The sequence below is a fragment of the Rattus rattus genome, chromosome 12, assembly GCF_011064425.1.
Source record: "Rattus rattus isolate New Zealand chromosome 12, Rrattus_CSIRO_v1, whole genome shotgun sequence".
Classification (NCBI taxonomy): Eukaryota; Metazoa; Chordata; class Mammalia; order Rodentia; family Muridae; genus Rattus; species Rattus rattus.
This window is the reverse complement of record NC_046165.1, coordinates 53388987-53405384: the sequence shown is the minus strand read 5'-3', so window position 1 is coordinate 53405384 and position 16398 is coordinate 53388987. Positions and strand designations below refer to the sequence as shown.

Here is a 16398-nt window from a genome sequence, read left to right as displayed (position 1 = left end):
TCACGGTAATAGTGTGTCTGCTAAAGAGGTTGTCCCTAAGCAAGTCAGATGCACACTCACTTACACACATGTAGACACAGACAGACTCACAGACAAATACAGAGACAAACAGATGTACATGCTGCATGCACGCATCCGCACGAGTGCGCACACACACACATGCACGCACGCACGCGCGCACGCATACACACTCCTCTTGAACAAAATATTTGGAATAAAATATAGTCTAGAATGCAAAAACAAGTAGAGAGTAAACAGTGAGGTGTGGGTAGAGGCTACAGGAGATGTTACAGGCAGGAGTTGAGAGTGACTGGCTGAATGCATTGCTGGGATCTGGATCATGAGCAGTGACACAGCCTACGAGAAGGTTTGGGAGGACCAGAGATAGTTGGCTGTAGGCTTCTCCAATCAGTAGACCCTAACATTCATAGTACTGGAATGAAAACTTGAACAAGTTCCTCATGGGTACCCATCAAATCACAGCTCTGTGCTAGTGACCCGCGTGTTTAGGGAAGCCACTGTTTCTTCTGCTCCTTGCTGGGGTCTCATCAGCAATCGCTACCTTTAAATGCCTTCAATTAGACCTTTTCTTGTTATTTACTTCCTCCATTAAGGCACCCTCCCTGGTTTGGGAGGATGTATTCATGTCATCTTTCCTTCCTCTTAACCACATTGGGCATACCTGAATGACTGCCCAGGAGGGTTCAGGTTCTCTTGCCACAGACAGCTGTCAGCTCAACTTTATGCCAATGTGGTAGACAGTTAGCTTAGTCAGAGTTGTGCCACTTGACAGGTGACCAGACCCAGGCAGGATTCTTCTGTCCTTCTATGCTTTCCATGACTCCAGCGGATACCCTTGATCCCAGGCTTTTGGGGGAAAGCTTACTTGTGGGGTAGCTACATTAGCCCAAACTTGGTGTTCCTATACCTTCCCTGTGATCCCTAGTGGGCACGGAGAAGTTCATTGCTGTGGCATGAGCCCTCATGCAAGACTTTTCAGTGCCTAATAACTCCATGTCTCATTATTTCTTAGAAAAAAATTAATTCTTTATGTATTTACCAATCAATTAATTATTATCTGCGACCCTGCTTGTGTATGATGTGAATACACAGGTGTACATGCAATGGCACATATGTAGAGGTCAGAGGATAACTTTGTGGAATCAATTCTCTCCTTTCACCACTGTGTGGGTTTCTGGGGCTCGAACTCAGGGTGCTAGGTTTATATCTTTATTGGCTCTGCCATCTCAAGGACCCCATTCTTTGTTTGTGTTTTAGGTTGCTAAAGCATCCTTGCATAGTTTTTTCCCTCACCTACATCATAGACTTTCACAGGCTCTACTCTCGGGGCCTGTCTTAATCTTGTTTTGATTCCAGGGAAGACGATGGACAAGCTGTATGGGAGATGATGTGAACATGCATTGTATACTGAAGCTTGCTGCTCAAAGACAAGGATTTGGGAGTTCTGTGGCTGGGTGGGGAGTCTCATTAACAGGTGGTTCTTTCAGGCCCAGCCCTAGGGCTTGTCAACCTTGCACCCATTGGCTAAGTCACTGAACAGTATACTAGGGATGGCCATTCTAGAAGACAAAGAAGAAAATCAGTTAGTTAGGAGATACTTGTACACCATTGCTCCTATCCTCCCTTCCTTGGGGGAAATTCAAGGGACTCCCTAGAGATAGCAGCCTGATGGGAACTCAAGGCATGTCTAAGTGTTAAGCCTGCATGGATCCTTTAACAATTCTTCGTCAAACCTGTTTGTGATCTCATGGCCACTTGGTGGCTGAGCAGGACCAGGACCTCTGGGCCTCCAGTTGCCTTCTGCTTCCTCCCTCTCAAGTCTGCTCTGCACAAAATGTAGATGTGGTGTTGAGATCTCTCATTCTAATTGAAGGCCTGCTGGATTGGGATGCAGGAATGTTATACAGCCTAGGGAGCCCTGAGTTGGTACTTTGTCCAATGTCTTTGATGTAGCCTCAGGTTGTTTCTTAGAAACAACCCGACTCTGGCCCCCTTTCTATGGCTGTCTGGCTCTGGAACTTTGAGAGCTTTTGATATGTTCCAAGGTGGTCTCCAGCCTCAAGATCTGTCCATATCTGAACCTTGTGTGGATGTCCTTGCCTTTATCCCCTAACCCACTGGTCTCTGGCTGGGAGGCAGGCCAGTCTTAGATAACCAAGGTCTTTGTTTCTGAAGTCTGAGGCAGGAGGCTGCCTTATCCCAGTTATCTTGGACAATTGAAAAGGGGGACTAAAGGATTGTGTAAGACCCTCACCTGATGCCTGAAGTAGGCCTTGAAACAGTAGCATTTCTGTCTTTACTCATCCTATACTCTTACTTTATGGCTTTCTTTCCCAGGCCCATTGGTACTGGAGCACAGGACTAGGGAACACATTAGCACATGTCATCGTTTGCTTAATAGAAACTATAACTCTATACTGACTCCTGAGACTGAGAACTTTAATCAACCAGTACCCTGTTCCTGAATAGACAGGAATCCCATTTAGATGATTGATCTACTTGGGTTTAGGGTTGGGGGGCTTGCTTTGTATGGCAGTGAAAGCTAGGGACTAGCCAGTAAGGGAAACCTGCTGCCAGGGCTGGAGAAATTAGATGGGCATCGAGTACATAGTTTGGAGTAAACAAGGGTGTGGCAGGCAGAGGGAAGAGCTGAGCTGATGACTTAGGGTGTTTGCATATTGTCCCTGTGCCATAGGAAGCATTGTAGGAAGTTGTAATAGTCATTCTGGCTGCCAAGCCTAAAATGGTTACCACTGGCCCTTTATTGAAAACATTTACAGACCCGTGGCTTTGATCTAAAAATATTATAGTTTGTCAGGACACAGAGTGCTGTGTTGGGAGGGGTGGGTCCTGTACACATGGAAGTGGTAGAAAGTAGTGAACAGTGAGATCTTGACAAACTCTGGCCAATGCTCAGAGCCAAGATTACAGGGGCTAATCTGACAGTGGGTGGAGATCACTTGGCAAGGGAGAGGTGCAGAGAGTCAGAAAGGCCTGCTGAAGATTCTTACAATACTCACATTCACAGGCTTGAACAGAGAGCGTATAACTGAAAGAGAAGGTCAAGGGCTCAAGGTTGGGGATGGGGCCGAGAACAGACGTAGGGATACAGGGAGAGAGCTGGCTTGCTCTGCTTGGCCAGCAGGCTAGCACTGGGCCTTAGTCACTAGTACCCGGGCCAAGCCAAAGACACTCATGGGACTTCAAGACTTCACTTTAGGACGTAGCCTGGGGACTTTCTGGGCAAAAAGGATCTCTCTGGGAGAAAGTTCTAGAAGGATGAAACTTGCAGGTGTGCGACTCCTTCCCTGTGTCACCTGTTTCCTCCCATGTTTCTGGTGGCCTTCAGGATTTAGCTTTTCCCACAAAGCCACTCTCTCCTACCTTCATGTAATAAGAGTAGTTATTGGAAGTGCTATGTCTGCCTGTCCTAGCAGCCTGGGCCTGTGTCCTTTGGGATATCCAACATCCACAGGCTCTGATCCTGCACCATGAGAGGTTCTGAGCAGGGCAGGAGCAGAACTCAGACCAGCTTTAGTTGACAGAGAAGTGTGTGTGTGTGTGTGTGTGTGTGTGTGTGTGTGTGTGTGTGTGTGTGTGCGTGCGTGCGTGTGTGTGCGCGCGCGCGCTCATGCATGTGTGAGCAGGACTGGGGGAGGATGGGTCTCCCTCCTGGGATTAAGTCTGCCCAAAGACCCTTGTGTATAAGCTTGTTTTTCTGATTTTGTCCAAGCCCCTTGAGGCAAGGATGAGATTCTCTTGTATTTGCCTTTTTTTATTTCTATGTGTATGTATCCAAGCCATGTCACAAATGTAAACATCAGAGAACAACTTGTAAGAGTCAGTTCTCTCTTTCTACTGTGGAGTTTGGGGGATCAAACTCAGGTTATTAGACTTTGTGGCAAGCACCCTTACCTGCTGTACCATCCTGCTGAACCCTCAGGGCTGAGATACTTAAGAAGAGAAAGGAGCAAGCCACATCTAGTTATGGAGGGAGACAGTGAATCTGAATCTCTGTGTTCTGGTGTTAGGTAGTAGAACTTCTATCTCTCCGCTCCTCCTTGCCCATGTGCTACTTTTAGAAAAGCCAGGCTGGGACCCTCTCCCTGCTGTTTTGCATGACTAGAACTAGGTAGGTTAGCTGTTGGAAGCCACTGTAGCCATTTGTCTCTACTGTTTTCTGGAAACAGGAGGGCAGAGGTTTTTCTAGCCTTTTGCCTCTAGAGTTGTCATTGTGTAGAGAGGGTAGAGGAGTTCTTGGAGAGAGTGGGATGCTGCCCTGTGTTACCCATCACTAAGTGACTCCAGACTGCAGGCTTCCTTGGGTTGCACCTTCTGATCTTAAGGCTCCTTTCCTGTCACTTGGGCTCTTGGCTCTTGGGTTTTGCTTCTGGATACAAAACTACTTTGTTCTTCTTTGTGCTTTGTGCTATAAACAGACAATCTTGAGATCTGTGGGGGCATACACACACCTCACTTGCCTCACATGAGCACCACAGGAGCCTAGTGAGGTGTGTACATATGTCTAGGTTATTTTTTAGCTAGGAAAACTGGGCTCAGTAAATTTGTCTTGGGCAATGAGCAACCAAGCCTTGAACCCAGGGCTCTATCTTCTTGGGTACCTGCTTCTTATTCTGTACCAGACTACCTTGGATCAAAGATTTAGGTCCTGAAGTGTAGACAATGAATGGGACTAGGCAGGTAGAGAGTTCTAGAACTAAGTCTTATAGCACATTGGCAGTGTGGGCAGATCTGACAGATAATCCTCACTGCATGGGTATGGCTTCTCAAAGCCATGGAGTCTACTGTCCTTAAATTTTGAATGATTTTTCTCTCTGTTTAGGATAAGTTTCTGGGCCCTGAACACTCTTAGGAGGAATGTAGGCTTAGGTCAGGAGCCCTAGAGAGCATGCATGTTCAAATCCTATCTCTGCATTTCTGGTAAAGCTGGAGAACAGGGTTCTGGCTTGAGCCTGGGAACATTCTTGCATTTTCTTGTGACTTGATCTTGATATAGAATCCTGTATAGTCACCAGTGTCTAAGTCTAAGAGCCTGCATAGGATACTGGAGTATCTGTCCAGTCACAGTGTTGTGACTCTACCACCTTCAGAAATGTTTTAGTTGAGTTATTCTCTCAGATTTTATTTTTCTTAAAGTAATAGGCCATTTAAAAACAATTTTACGTGTAACTCTAAAATACATTAGTGAAACAAACACAGGATGCCTTTAATTGGACAAGGACCTTGAAATCCCATGGGGCTGCCTGACTGATTTATATGGATTCCATATTTAGCAAACATTGAAAGGAGGGAGAGGACATAGGATTGCCAGGAAAACCCTAAAGGCAGGCCAGGCTTGACACACCTAGTAATTAAAATAGAAAGTGATTCGGGGTACAAGTAGATTCTTGGCGGTGCACAGGAAGGACAGATGTGACATGGCGAGGATTAGAGTAGGGGAAAGTGCCAAGTAGGTGACTATGAAGACACCTCTAAGATAAGATGACATGTTCTCTCTGCAGTGGCTGCCCAGAGCATGGCTAGAGTGGCATTGTGTTTTGAAGAAGAGAAGCCTGACTTTGGGGATTCAAGGGCCTAGAGCTCAATGCCCTCTAAAGAGAACAGCAGTTGGTGGCTTGACTGGGCCAGATCGTGCCACATGGGAACCCTGGTACTGTGGTCTTAAGCAGGCTCTTCCTGGGGCTGCTTACCCTTGGTACTTCAGTCTGGATGGTCACCACACTTTCTTGGCTTAGTTTTAAGTGACAGCTGGGGCTGCACTCGATTGACCAGATGCCCAGGATAATCAGTTGCCTATGGTGTCCAAGGGATTATTGATAATTCTGGCCAAGGACAGTGACTTCTGCATAATTTCCTGGGCTTTCTAGGTGCGTCTAGTGGCCAGAGTGTCCCCACAATTGCTGTGAGAACCAAGCCTTTTGAAGCCATGTCCTCGGTTTATTCTCTTGGGTCTCTAGCACAGTGCTGGCAGCAGGGAACTGTTGATTGGGAATATCCTTTGGTCCTGCTGCCAAGTACTTAAGTCAAGGTAGAGCATTCTGGAGCATTACCAAGCCTGCTTTTCTTCTCACCCCTCACCTCATCTGCATATTGCTCAGGTGCGCACATGTGTTTTGGGGTGGAAATGACCAAGCACAGTTGCCAGATCCCTAACATTAGTGACAGGCATCACTAATCAATCACAGCTCTCTTCTCTCCTGAACTCAGATGAGGGCTCATAATCTTTTCCACCACAGCTCTCCAGCAGCAATGGCAAATGATGAGGTGGCACCCGGCGGCCATTTTTCTCTGTGGCATTTATTTATTTGCACTTGCTTGCACTTAGTATAACAGTCGCCGAGTTGCTGTTTGGAGCCAAACACTGCTCAGTGCAAGGGAAGGGCATGATCTTTGTCTTTGGACAGCAGTGGAGTAGTATTCAGAGATGTGACTGGCTGACTAGTGACCACAGAATACCTCAAACTGGAGATCAAAGTTTTCTCTGGGAGCCCACAGGAACCAGGATAAAAATGCTGAGTGCTTCAGAGTGAGCAGGGTGCTTTGTGCTGCATGGGACCCAGTCAGCACCATCTGGTATGGACCCTGTGCTTAAGGGCGCCAGCAGTAAGTGACAACACTGGATAAAACCTGGACCCAAACAGCCTGCTAACCTGTCCTGCCTTCTTTCTGTAGGAGCAAGGGCTGAAGGCCAACAACTCCAAAGAGTTAAGCATGTGCTTCACAGAGGTGAGTAGGGGCACAGTGGGGGGATGGGTACTTGAGTCTGACCAGGAGGAACTGTTATTTAGGTGAACTTTGAACTCAGAGCCCTTGGGTCAGCTGAACTTCTGACCCAACTTGGGCCAGTGAGAACTCACTCTTCTGGGGTGGTATGGGTTTCTCCTTGTAGGTAACAAGTAGCTACTCTGAGCTGAGCCTCCCACCCCAAGTTTCCTCTAAGATAAATGGGTTGAGTACTTGCCTAGCCCAAATTCTGTGATGGTTACAGGGCACAGAAGTAAAGAAAGACCCAGACTCTTTTTTTTTTTTTTTTTAATTCTTTTTTTCAGAGCTGGGGACCGAACCCAGGGCCTTGCGCTTCCTAGGCAAGCACTCTACCACTGAGCCAAATCCCCAACCCCAAGACCCAGACTCTTAAAGGAGTCCCTTGTCCAGAGTATAGGAGTGACTCATAGACCTAGAATAATAACTTAGTGAGAGAATGGAGGTACGTGATTCTGCAGAAGAGTGAGGGAGAAGCTTTTCAGACGTGCAGGGGTGGGAGAAATTGTGGAGGAAGAGCATCCTAGCAGTCGGGAGCAGGGTGAAGGTGACCTTCTTTCCTGTTAATAATCAGGCCCTTATGGACCTTGAAGGGCCTGGAATCTTTTTTTGTTTGTTTGCTGATTTCAAAATATGATCTTATCTTATGGTCCTTACTGGCATTGACCTCATTTTGTACCCAAGGCTAGCCTTGAACTTATGATTTTCCTATCCCCATTTCCTGAATGCTGGGATTCCAAGCTTGTGTCAACAGGCCTATTTTCCTATTCTTTGCTGGGGCACACACTACTACTCTCAGTGTATGTGTGCGTGTGCGTGTGCGTGTGCGTGTGCGTGTGCGCGTGCGTGTGTGCGTGTGTGTGTGTGTGTGTGTGTGGCCTACTAGCCCATTTACTGAGATGGCTGCCCATTGCCTTAAGGCTTAGAAGAGACAGAATCCATCATTTGCTCCTGTCCTGCTCAGTTCCCTGGAGACACAGCTCAGCCCGCAGAGTGCCAGGGAGAGGCAAGGGAAGGTTTCTGTGTGGCTAGAGGGGCAGGCTAGAGAGCAGACAGTTTTCTGGTGTGTCTTATTTCTTTGTCTGACCACAGCCCTGCTGTTTTCTGTTTTCTTTGTATGCTTCTCCTCCTCTGCCTGCCCTGGATCAGCTCACGACAAACATCAGTCCAGGGAGTAAAAGGTGATCAAACTTAACTCAGGCTCCAGCAGAGCCAGACTGTCGGCTGCCTTGACTGCCCTCCCACTCCTGATGCTGACCTTGGCCTTGTAGGCCTTTGGAACCCAGCACAAAAGTTCTTCAAGCAACCCAGATATGAACTCCCGCCTGACAAAATGGAAACACACGATATACACACACACACACAAACACACACACACACACACACACACACACACACACACACACACACACACACACACACACACACACACACACACACACACACACACACCCCTTGCAAAAACACTTTTTTTCCTACATTGTCTCTGAACCTTTCTCCTCCCAAGTTTCTTCTCTGGAGAAGTTTTTCTAAACCAAACAGACAAGCAGGCGGGCAGTCAGAAGCCTGCCCAGAGGTCCCCTGCAAGGGACACCCAGCACCAACGAGGGCTCAAGGCTCTTGAGAGACTCTTTTCTCTTCACTGGTGTTTTCTCTCTGGACAAGATGAGACCCTGATGTGGAAGGTACTTTGCTGTGCCTGGTGTGGACTGGGGAAAGGACAGTTGCAGCTGCCTACTCTGGGGACCTGCCCAAGGGTTCACAGAGAGTCTCAGTCAGCAAGGAAGCAGGGCTGGCCACAAGGACTTTGTCACCTCTTCCTCTTGGCTTCAGAGATGGAAATGGTTTGCTGCCATCCCCAGCCATTATGTGGCCTAGTGGGTTTAAGTCTGGAGTAGGAAGCCTCATGGCAGCTTCAGGCCATGGTGCCTGTAGTATAGCTGGGGTTGGGAGCTGTTACAGGAGGAAGCTTCTTTGGGGAATGAGCAAGCCTTGGTTGGGCACCAGCTCCAAGATGTACCTTCCTCCTTTATGCCAGGAATCTTGAAGTCAAAGAGAAATGATCCTCTGTTGGCTCTTTTTTGTTTGTTTTTGAATTTTTTTGTGGGTCCATTTGGCAGGTCTCTCTTGGGGAGAAGGGCTGTTGAGTGGGGCTGGGGAGACCCTAGCTGGGTGTGTGTATGGAGCACTCTGGTGGGTTCCCAAGCTTGCCCCTTCTCTCTTCTTGTTTCTGCTTTCTCTCTCATTTCTGAGACATTCATGCACTGTCTGTACATACTGGGTCTCCTTTCTCAACATATGTGTATATCCATATCCATATATCCTGTGATTTTACTCTTTCTTTCATTTTTTTTTAAAGAAACAAAACTATGGAAATAATACCCTACAGATGAGCGAAAATGTATTATTGTAAAGTTTATTTTTTTTAATAATGTTGTCTATGATGGGAAGAAAGGTACCAGGACCCCTGAGCCCTGGTCCAGTTGGGCTGATGGGGCTGTGGCCGGGGACTCCCGATTGCATTCACTCTTAACCAAGCTCCAATAAACGTACTAGGAAGCGAGTTGCCCTGTGCTTCACTCCTGTGTGACTTCGTCTATGCTTTGTTTTGGCCCAGCACCACCTACTTAATGTTTACCCTAGGGTCTTGCTCAGTCGGGGGATTACTGGTGTGTTTGGCCCACATGTCCAGGTATGAATGGTGGATAGAGATTTCTTTTACTCAGTGGGTCTGAGGTCCGTTGTTATATTGAGTCTGTGGGGTCTTGTTCCCTTCTGCCTCACCCTCTCAGTCAGCACTGATGTCTGTTGTTGGGTGATTGGAAGAGAGTGGAGACAGAAAAGACCCTGACATCAATCTTGGGTCATATGTCTATTTTTAAGTAGCCTGGGTGGTCCTGTCTACCTTCTATATAATGGAGTGGCATCTCCTTAGGATTCACGGTCTACTGAAGTGTGTGACTGGAACTTTAATCCTTAAATCTCACCACAGAAGGATAATTCTTAGTGTTTGGGGATTGGGGTACAATAGAACAAGCGGGTTTTCCCCCTTCTTTCTATCCCTTTCATCAATCCTTCTACATTTGCCACATGGAACCTAGTTGGATACTGGGATTACGTGTAAGTATGTATGTATGTATGTATGTATGTATGTATGTATGTATGAATGTATGTATATGTGTGAAAATATAAATATGTGTGTGTATCATATACATACATACATATACATAGACACACATATATATGCATGAGATCAGTAGGACGGAGCCAGAAAGACTATCCTATGTCTTCAGGCTGCCCGTGGTCCTCCCTTGTCACCCTATTGGATGACTTCTTTTTTCAGTTTCTCAGTCCTGGTTCTGCTCAGATGGTTTTTATTGATTGTACCCATAGTGAGTAACATTTGTTCACAATGGTGACACTGGCATGTTATGCTCCAGCTTCAGCTTGGAGGAGGGACAATGGGCCAGCTAATCCTCTTCTCGGCCACCTCTGCCTTACTGTGATGGCCAATTGAGAATGCATGGTTCTTGTAAACAGCAAAGACTATAAAGGTTTACAAGGGATATCCTGAAGGCTCTGGGAGATGAGGGCTCACAGAATTGGAAGGTGACCCAAAGAAGGCTGGGGAGGAAAGCAGAGAGCACCTAAAGAATGCTGGAGCCTGGGCATTGAGATAGAGGCTGGGACGAGGAGCAGGCGGAAGGACCCACAGACAGCAATTTTAAGCTGCTGTGAGGTTATCTGGTGGCCTAGATCCCTATGTGCTTACCTCAGTCACCAGACATTATGACATTCGCTTCCTTAGCTACTGGTTCCTGAACACTTCTCATCCAAGGAATGTGCCTGTCAACAGGGCTATTATAGTTCACGTTCCCTATGCCAAGACCTTGGCAAATCTGAAGCTACATCTCAATGCTTCCCTGATTGCTGAGGAAACATCTCTCATGGGTGGTTTGACTCAGACAAGATCCTGGATATCAGCTTTCTGTCAGCTCTTGTCTCATCAAGCCTTGGTTCTTATAGTACCAGACCAGGCTGAGGGTCTGAGAAAGCCTGTGGTGGGGTTTGAGGAGGTCTGTGTTCATGAGCTCAGTGTTCTGGACATCTTGGGAACAATGCTGCTTGTCTCTGTCTAATCATGTGTTAATCTTCACAGCCAGATCTCTGCCTTATGTTGAAACTAGTCACAGGGGAATTGTCTTAATTCCCGAGGCCCCAAACCCTGCCCTTGCAAGGAAAAATAGAACAGGTTTCCCAGGGATGGGCTCAAATCTGATTTTACTGTTGCTTCCTAAGAAACAAGCTTTGTACATGATATTCAGTCTCTGATGTGTCCAAAAGACCCTCCTGATACTGGCAAGCCAGGGCAGTGGCCTTCTGTCATCACTAGGCCCCCTCTAAGGCTCCCCTGATTTCTGAGATGCTCACTGAGGAGTCCGGCTTCAGCTGTCTAGTGCCGAGCCTGCTGATCTCTGGCAGTTGCTAGGCCACTTGCTAGAGCCTGACTTTATCCCAAAGCTGCTTCTTTTTGTGTATACATGTGTGTGTATGCATTTATGTATCTTGGTTTCTAGCTATGGACTGCCAAATGCCCAAATGAGGTAGGCATTCCTTTGCTCCCAGAAGAGCAAAGTTTCAGGGTTGCATCCTGGCTGGAGAATTTTTTGGTCCACATTTTTTTCAATTTGTCGAGTGGGTTTAAGTCAAGCCCTACCAAGTGGGCTAGGGTGCCAGGGGATCAAACCACACTCCATGCTAACACAAGTAAATGTATTCCTGGGCTGCTTTCCACTCTTATGAGTCTCCGTGGGGGTTGGTGTTTATCTTCTAAAAATGATAAAATTTTTAAGGAAAAGTCAAAGCCATTTGGAACCAAAAGTGACAGATAAGACAGGTGATATTCTTTGTGGTAGGTGTAAGTAGTGAAAAGCTGCCTTCTGGTCACTTATGGGAAATCCTGTCATCTTGTTCAACCTTGGTAGCCTCATCTACAAAGTCCTATTAGACAAGCACTTGGATTGTAGTTCTCAATTCTAAATGAGCTCTGAAGGAGAGAAAGTCACAGCAATGGGAAGTGATGGAGAAACCAGCTCTCAGGCTGCCTTAAGCAATCAGTTTTTCTGATCAGTGTGTCTGCCACTCCTTAGACACACTTCCAATATTCTGGACAAGGACTGCATATCCAGTTTACTGAAGAATGGTTTAATTTTTTTTTTCTGAGACAGGGTTTCTCTGTGTAGCCCTGGCTGTGCTGGAACCTACTCTGTAGACCAGGTTGGCCTCAAACTTGGAGATCTACCTCACTCTACCTACCAATTGCTGAAATAAAGGTGTGTGCCACCACCACTCGATGGCTTGAAAGTTTTAAATGTTGATCTGAAAACCCAGTCAACACTACTTTGAGCATCTCCTACATTAGAACAAGTAAGTACACAGAAAGAGCTTTGCCATCTCAAAGATGTTAGCAAGGGGTGATGCCCATTGAGGAGATGGCTCATTGGTATAATGAAATGGCAGCTATGCACCCACATTAACTGTTTGTGATGGTGTAAATTAGTCACACAGTGTTGAGGTTGAGAAGATGGGTGGATCCCTATGGCTTGCTGGCCAGCCGCTTTGGCCAATCAGTGAGTACTAAGGACAGTAGAAGACTTTGTCTTGAAGGATAAGATGGAGAGCGATCAAGGAAGACATCACATTGACCTGTGGCCTCCACACACATGCATACACATGCATGTACACATGTGCACGTGTGAAGACACACACATACTATCCACACATATACATAACAAAACACAAGCTGTGCAGAGCATCAACTCAAGAGAGCATCTTTACCACATCCTGTTTTTAATGCAAAGTAGGTTTTATGCTGTACCTTCCGTGGCAGAAAAAGACAGTCTTGCATTTTGAAAGGATCATAATAGGATTATTGAAAACAAAACCCAACACAACGAGGAGGCTTTGAAATATGCATATCTATGATTTTACAAATGCTCGTGTATTCCTGGGCAAGATGCTATTTTGAAATTGTGTAAACTCGTCTCTATCCATCAGGACTCAGCAGGTTGATGCCATGTCCTTGTTGTATACACTGAACTAAAGATGTTTCTACCATATTGAAGAAGATGAGTGGCAGGACTCAGACTCAAATTCAGTGGCTAGCACCAGAAGTGTGCTCCAACTGTCCCACAAGGCAGCCAGCTTGAATCATTGTGTAGATGACCTGCCCATACTGGCCCAGAGCTTCCCAGGTAGGGACAATCACTTGCAGTGGCTTGTTGCCGCACCTTTCTCTCGCTTTCCATCATCCTCATCATTTGCATAGCTATGGGTACCAGACCATCAGAAGACAGAGGGCTGAGTGTACCTTAAGGACCCTGCAAGGCAGTGGGGAGGGAATTCTACAGACAGTATCATAAAATCAAGCATAATGTATACTTGAAAGAAAAGAGACGAGGAAGGAGGCTTCTACTCAGTGGCAAAGGACCTTGGCTTGAGGCCTTGAGGGTGGGCAGGGGGAATGGAGATGGGTAATCTGCATCAGTATCACCACCTCAGATTTCCTGGAATAGATTAATGGCCTTGCTGAAAAATGGATTTTAAGGGAAGATGGACCCTTTAGGAAAGAAACTAATGGTCTGAGATCCTGCTTTCTTGACCTTAGACTGTTCAGTCTTGATGCTTAAGAGGAGAAAGACTGAATTTGGGACTCAGAGAGATGTGATTTGAATTCTAGGGAGGTTCCTCTTGGGCCAGGAATGTGAGCAGAAGTAGTGGTCTCCCCTGAGCTCTCAGGATTGTCCACAGTTCTGAGAGTACAGCTCTCTCTCCCACAGGATTTGGGTACAGAGAGGTGTGGGACTGGGTCAGCTCTGGGCACAGGCAGAAACTGGAAGGGTCCTGCCCCTGAGTACTCCTAGGTTGCTGTGTCCAGAGGGTACTAGGTGGGTTCCTCTTGGTCCAGGAATGTGAGCAGAAGTATGTGATTTGAATTCTAAATCTGCCACCGACCAACTAGGATATCATGTCCCACATCATGATATCAAGCTATTGCACCTGGGGGCCAATATGCCAGGTCTCCCTGGTTCCCTCAGTACCTGCCTTGATGTTCAGGCTCATTGCTTGAGATCACCTTTGGAGATTCTTCTCTTTTGTTCTACATACTAAGAAGCTTTTTTATGGATTCCCTGGAATAGACAGGGATATGACTGTCATTACACTCCAGGGAACTGCTCTTGGAAGCCCTGCCAACTGGAGTTGGAAGGGCAGGGAGAGTGGGGCGAGCAGAGAGCAGAGAGCAGACATGCTTGTGTTATTTGTAAATTACAGTTGATTTGATCTGAGAGTCACCAGGGACAGTGGCTACAGAGCATCCAAATGTCACATTCTCTGGAGTCCTTTGATTGGCTGTTTCTTCTCCAAGCTTGAAGGCAGAGGACGTACTGCCTGGGCAAGTGTACCAGCATAGAACCAAGAACAGGACACATTGATTAGACACAGAATTGAGCTACTGGTAAGGTCAGTGCCTACTGGAGGCTGACTGCCATGTGGTCCCTCATTCAGCCTAAGGCGAGAACAGAGACTGGAGCTTCCTGCAGGGATGGAGTCCTTCCTGGGCTTCCAACTCCAGCTTTGCAGGGCTTGTCTGCATGCCTATTCCCAAGGCTGGCAAGAAGGTAAAGTTTCAATACATCAAAATATCAAAGGATATTTTGCCTTTTAGGAATTTAGGTCATCCTAGATCCAACCTTGAGTCAAATCTTGGCATCTATTGGCTGGTGACATCAGCTTAGCCAGTGAGCTTTTGGGTCCCTTAATAGTTTCTTTAGACTGTAATAGCCAAGTTATTTTTTACATTTTATTTTTATTTATTTATTTTGCACTGGGACTTGAATCTAGGGACTAATGTATGCTAGGTAGGCACTATACCACAATGTTATATTTAAGTAAAATTATTTTGAACCAGGTTAGAGACTCAGTAAACTAAATTGTCTAGGGTGGCTCTGAACTTTCTATCCACCTTATTCTCCCAAGGGGCTGGGATTACTGGTTTACGCCACCAAACTTGGCTAGCAATTTTTTTCTGATGGGCCAGAAAGGATACATAACAGACTCTGTGGTCCATGCTATCTTGTCAGTTCTGTGCTGTAGCCCAACAGCTGTCACAGGCACCATGTCAAAACCAGACTAGGCTATGTGCCAATAAAACTTTATTTGCAAAAACATACTGGCTCCCTTTGGCCTATGGGCTGTAGTTTGCCAATCCTATCTCAAGACATTTTCAGAGTGCAAGCTGTCAATCCAAAGCAGCTGGAACACCACTCCCTGATGGTAAGTAGTGGCTGACAATCTATGGGGCTGAAATAAGCCTGGGGAGGGGGTGGAAGAAGAGTGGATCAACTAGCGCAGGAAGGGAGGTGAATTCACGGGCACACTGGCAATGGAGAAAACAAGGAGGAATGGTGCTATAATGGGGCCAGGGGTGCAAGTGAAAGAACAGGCACATGGAGGCGGGGGACCGCTGAAGACAGTGCAGTGAGGCTGTGCCCTTATACTGGAACATTGGTCCAGCAGGGTGAATGGGGCTAAGATCCAGCCACTCTCAATTCATCCACCTGTGCACCTGCTCTGGGCCTCATGATAGCAAGCCCGTCATTTCCTAGTTTGCACAGAGACTTGCTTCTATGTGCTGGCATAGGGATGGCTGCCTCCAGCAAAAATAGCTGCCAGTTAGGGATTGGAGGGGAGAAGATGCTCAGAGATGGCTGGGTATATCTGCAAGGCTCTCAGCAAGTCACCTCCGACCCCACCTTCCTGGTTTGCAAAAGGAGAGGGCAGAAGGCATGCTTGTTTACCAGGTTTCTTCCACAATAGGACTCTGAATCTGTGTTGCCAGCTACTGAACTCATTGGTCTACTGCAGAACGACTTGCAAGGAGACAAAATCCATCTTTCTTTCAGTAAATAGTGACACTCCGCTTGGCTGTGTCAATTTTTATTCCACGAGTCTTGAGCTCTGGATGGCTGCCCCAGTGTTCACTGTAGGTATAGGTGACAAATTGTGTACTTCTCTCAATGGCCTCTCCCTCCTCCTTCAAGATGGTTTGTCTAAGGAGGGCAGTGCTGGTGTCTCATGGAGCTAAGATCAACTGGAGACTTCTGAGGCTTCTTTACCTGGGAAGTCCACACTTGAGTCTCTACCTTAGCCCCATAAACTACCTAGTAGTCAGAGGTCACAAAGTCTCTTGCTTGTGGCCCACTCAGACAGAGAATGACCAAGCCCCCTGATACATCTCTGTAGGCAGGAGTTTGCACAACCACTGAGGCAGATCTGTGAGTGTGACTCAAGGAGTTGGAGCACCTGCAGCCCAAGGGAGGCTTCCAGGAAAACCACTCCTTTGCTTTGTCCTTAGCCTTCCTTCTCCTTGCCCACAGTCCACAGGAGGCTGGCAGTGAAAGGCCTGCTTTCCCTCCATTCTGTCTGAAGGCCCGCATCCGTCTGCTTGGCTGAACAGATCTCATGGGATGACACCTGCTGGCTCCGTCCATCCTTCATGCTTATCCACCGAGGAAGATGAAAAGGCTTTTTGAG

The 16398-nt window shown here is 46.9% G+C and overlaps 1 protein-coding gene across 1 annotated transcript in view; it reads left to right on the top strand.

Annotated features, from left to right (window-relative positions):
* Gfra2 (GDNF family receptor alpha 2) overlaps positions 1-9383 on the top strand; it is a 97496-nt gene extending 88113 nt beyond the window's left edge. The window contains 3 exon segments of the mRNA XM_032917909.1: positions 6715-6768; positions 7954-7978; positions 7981-9383. Coding sequence (XP_032773800.1) covers positions 6715-6768; positions 7954-7978; positions 7981-8075 — 174 coding nt within the window. The 3' untranslated portion in view covers positions 8076-9383.
* The last annotated feature ends 7015 nt before the right edge of the window (positions 9384-16398 follow it).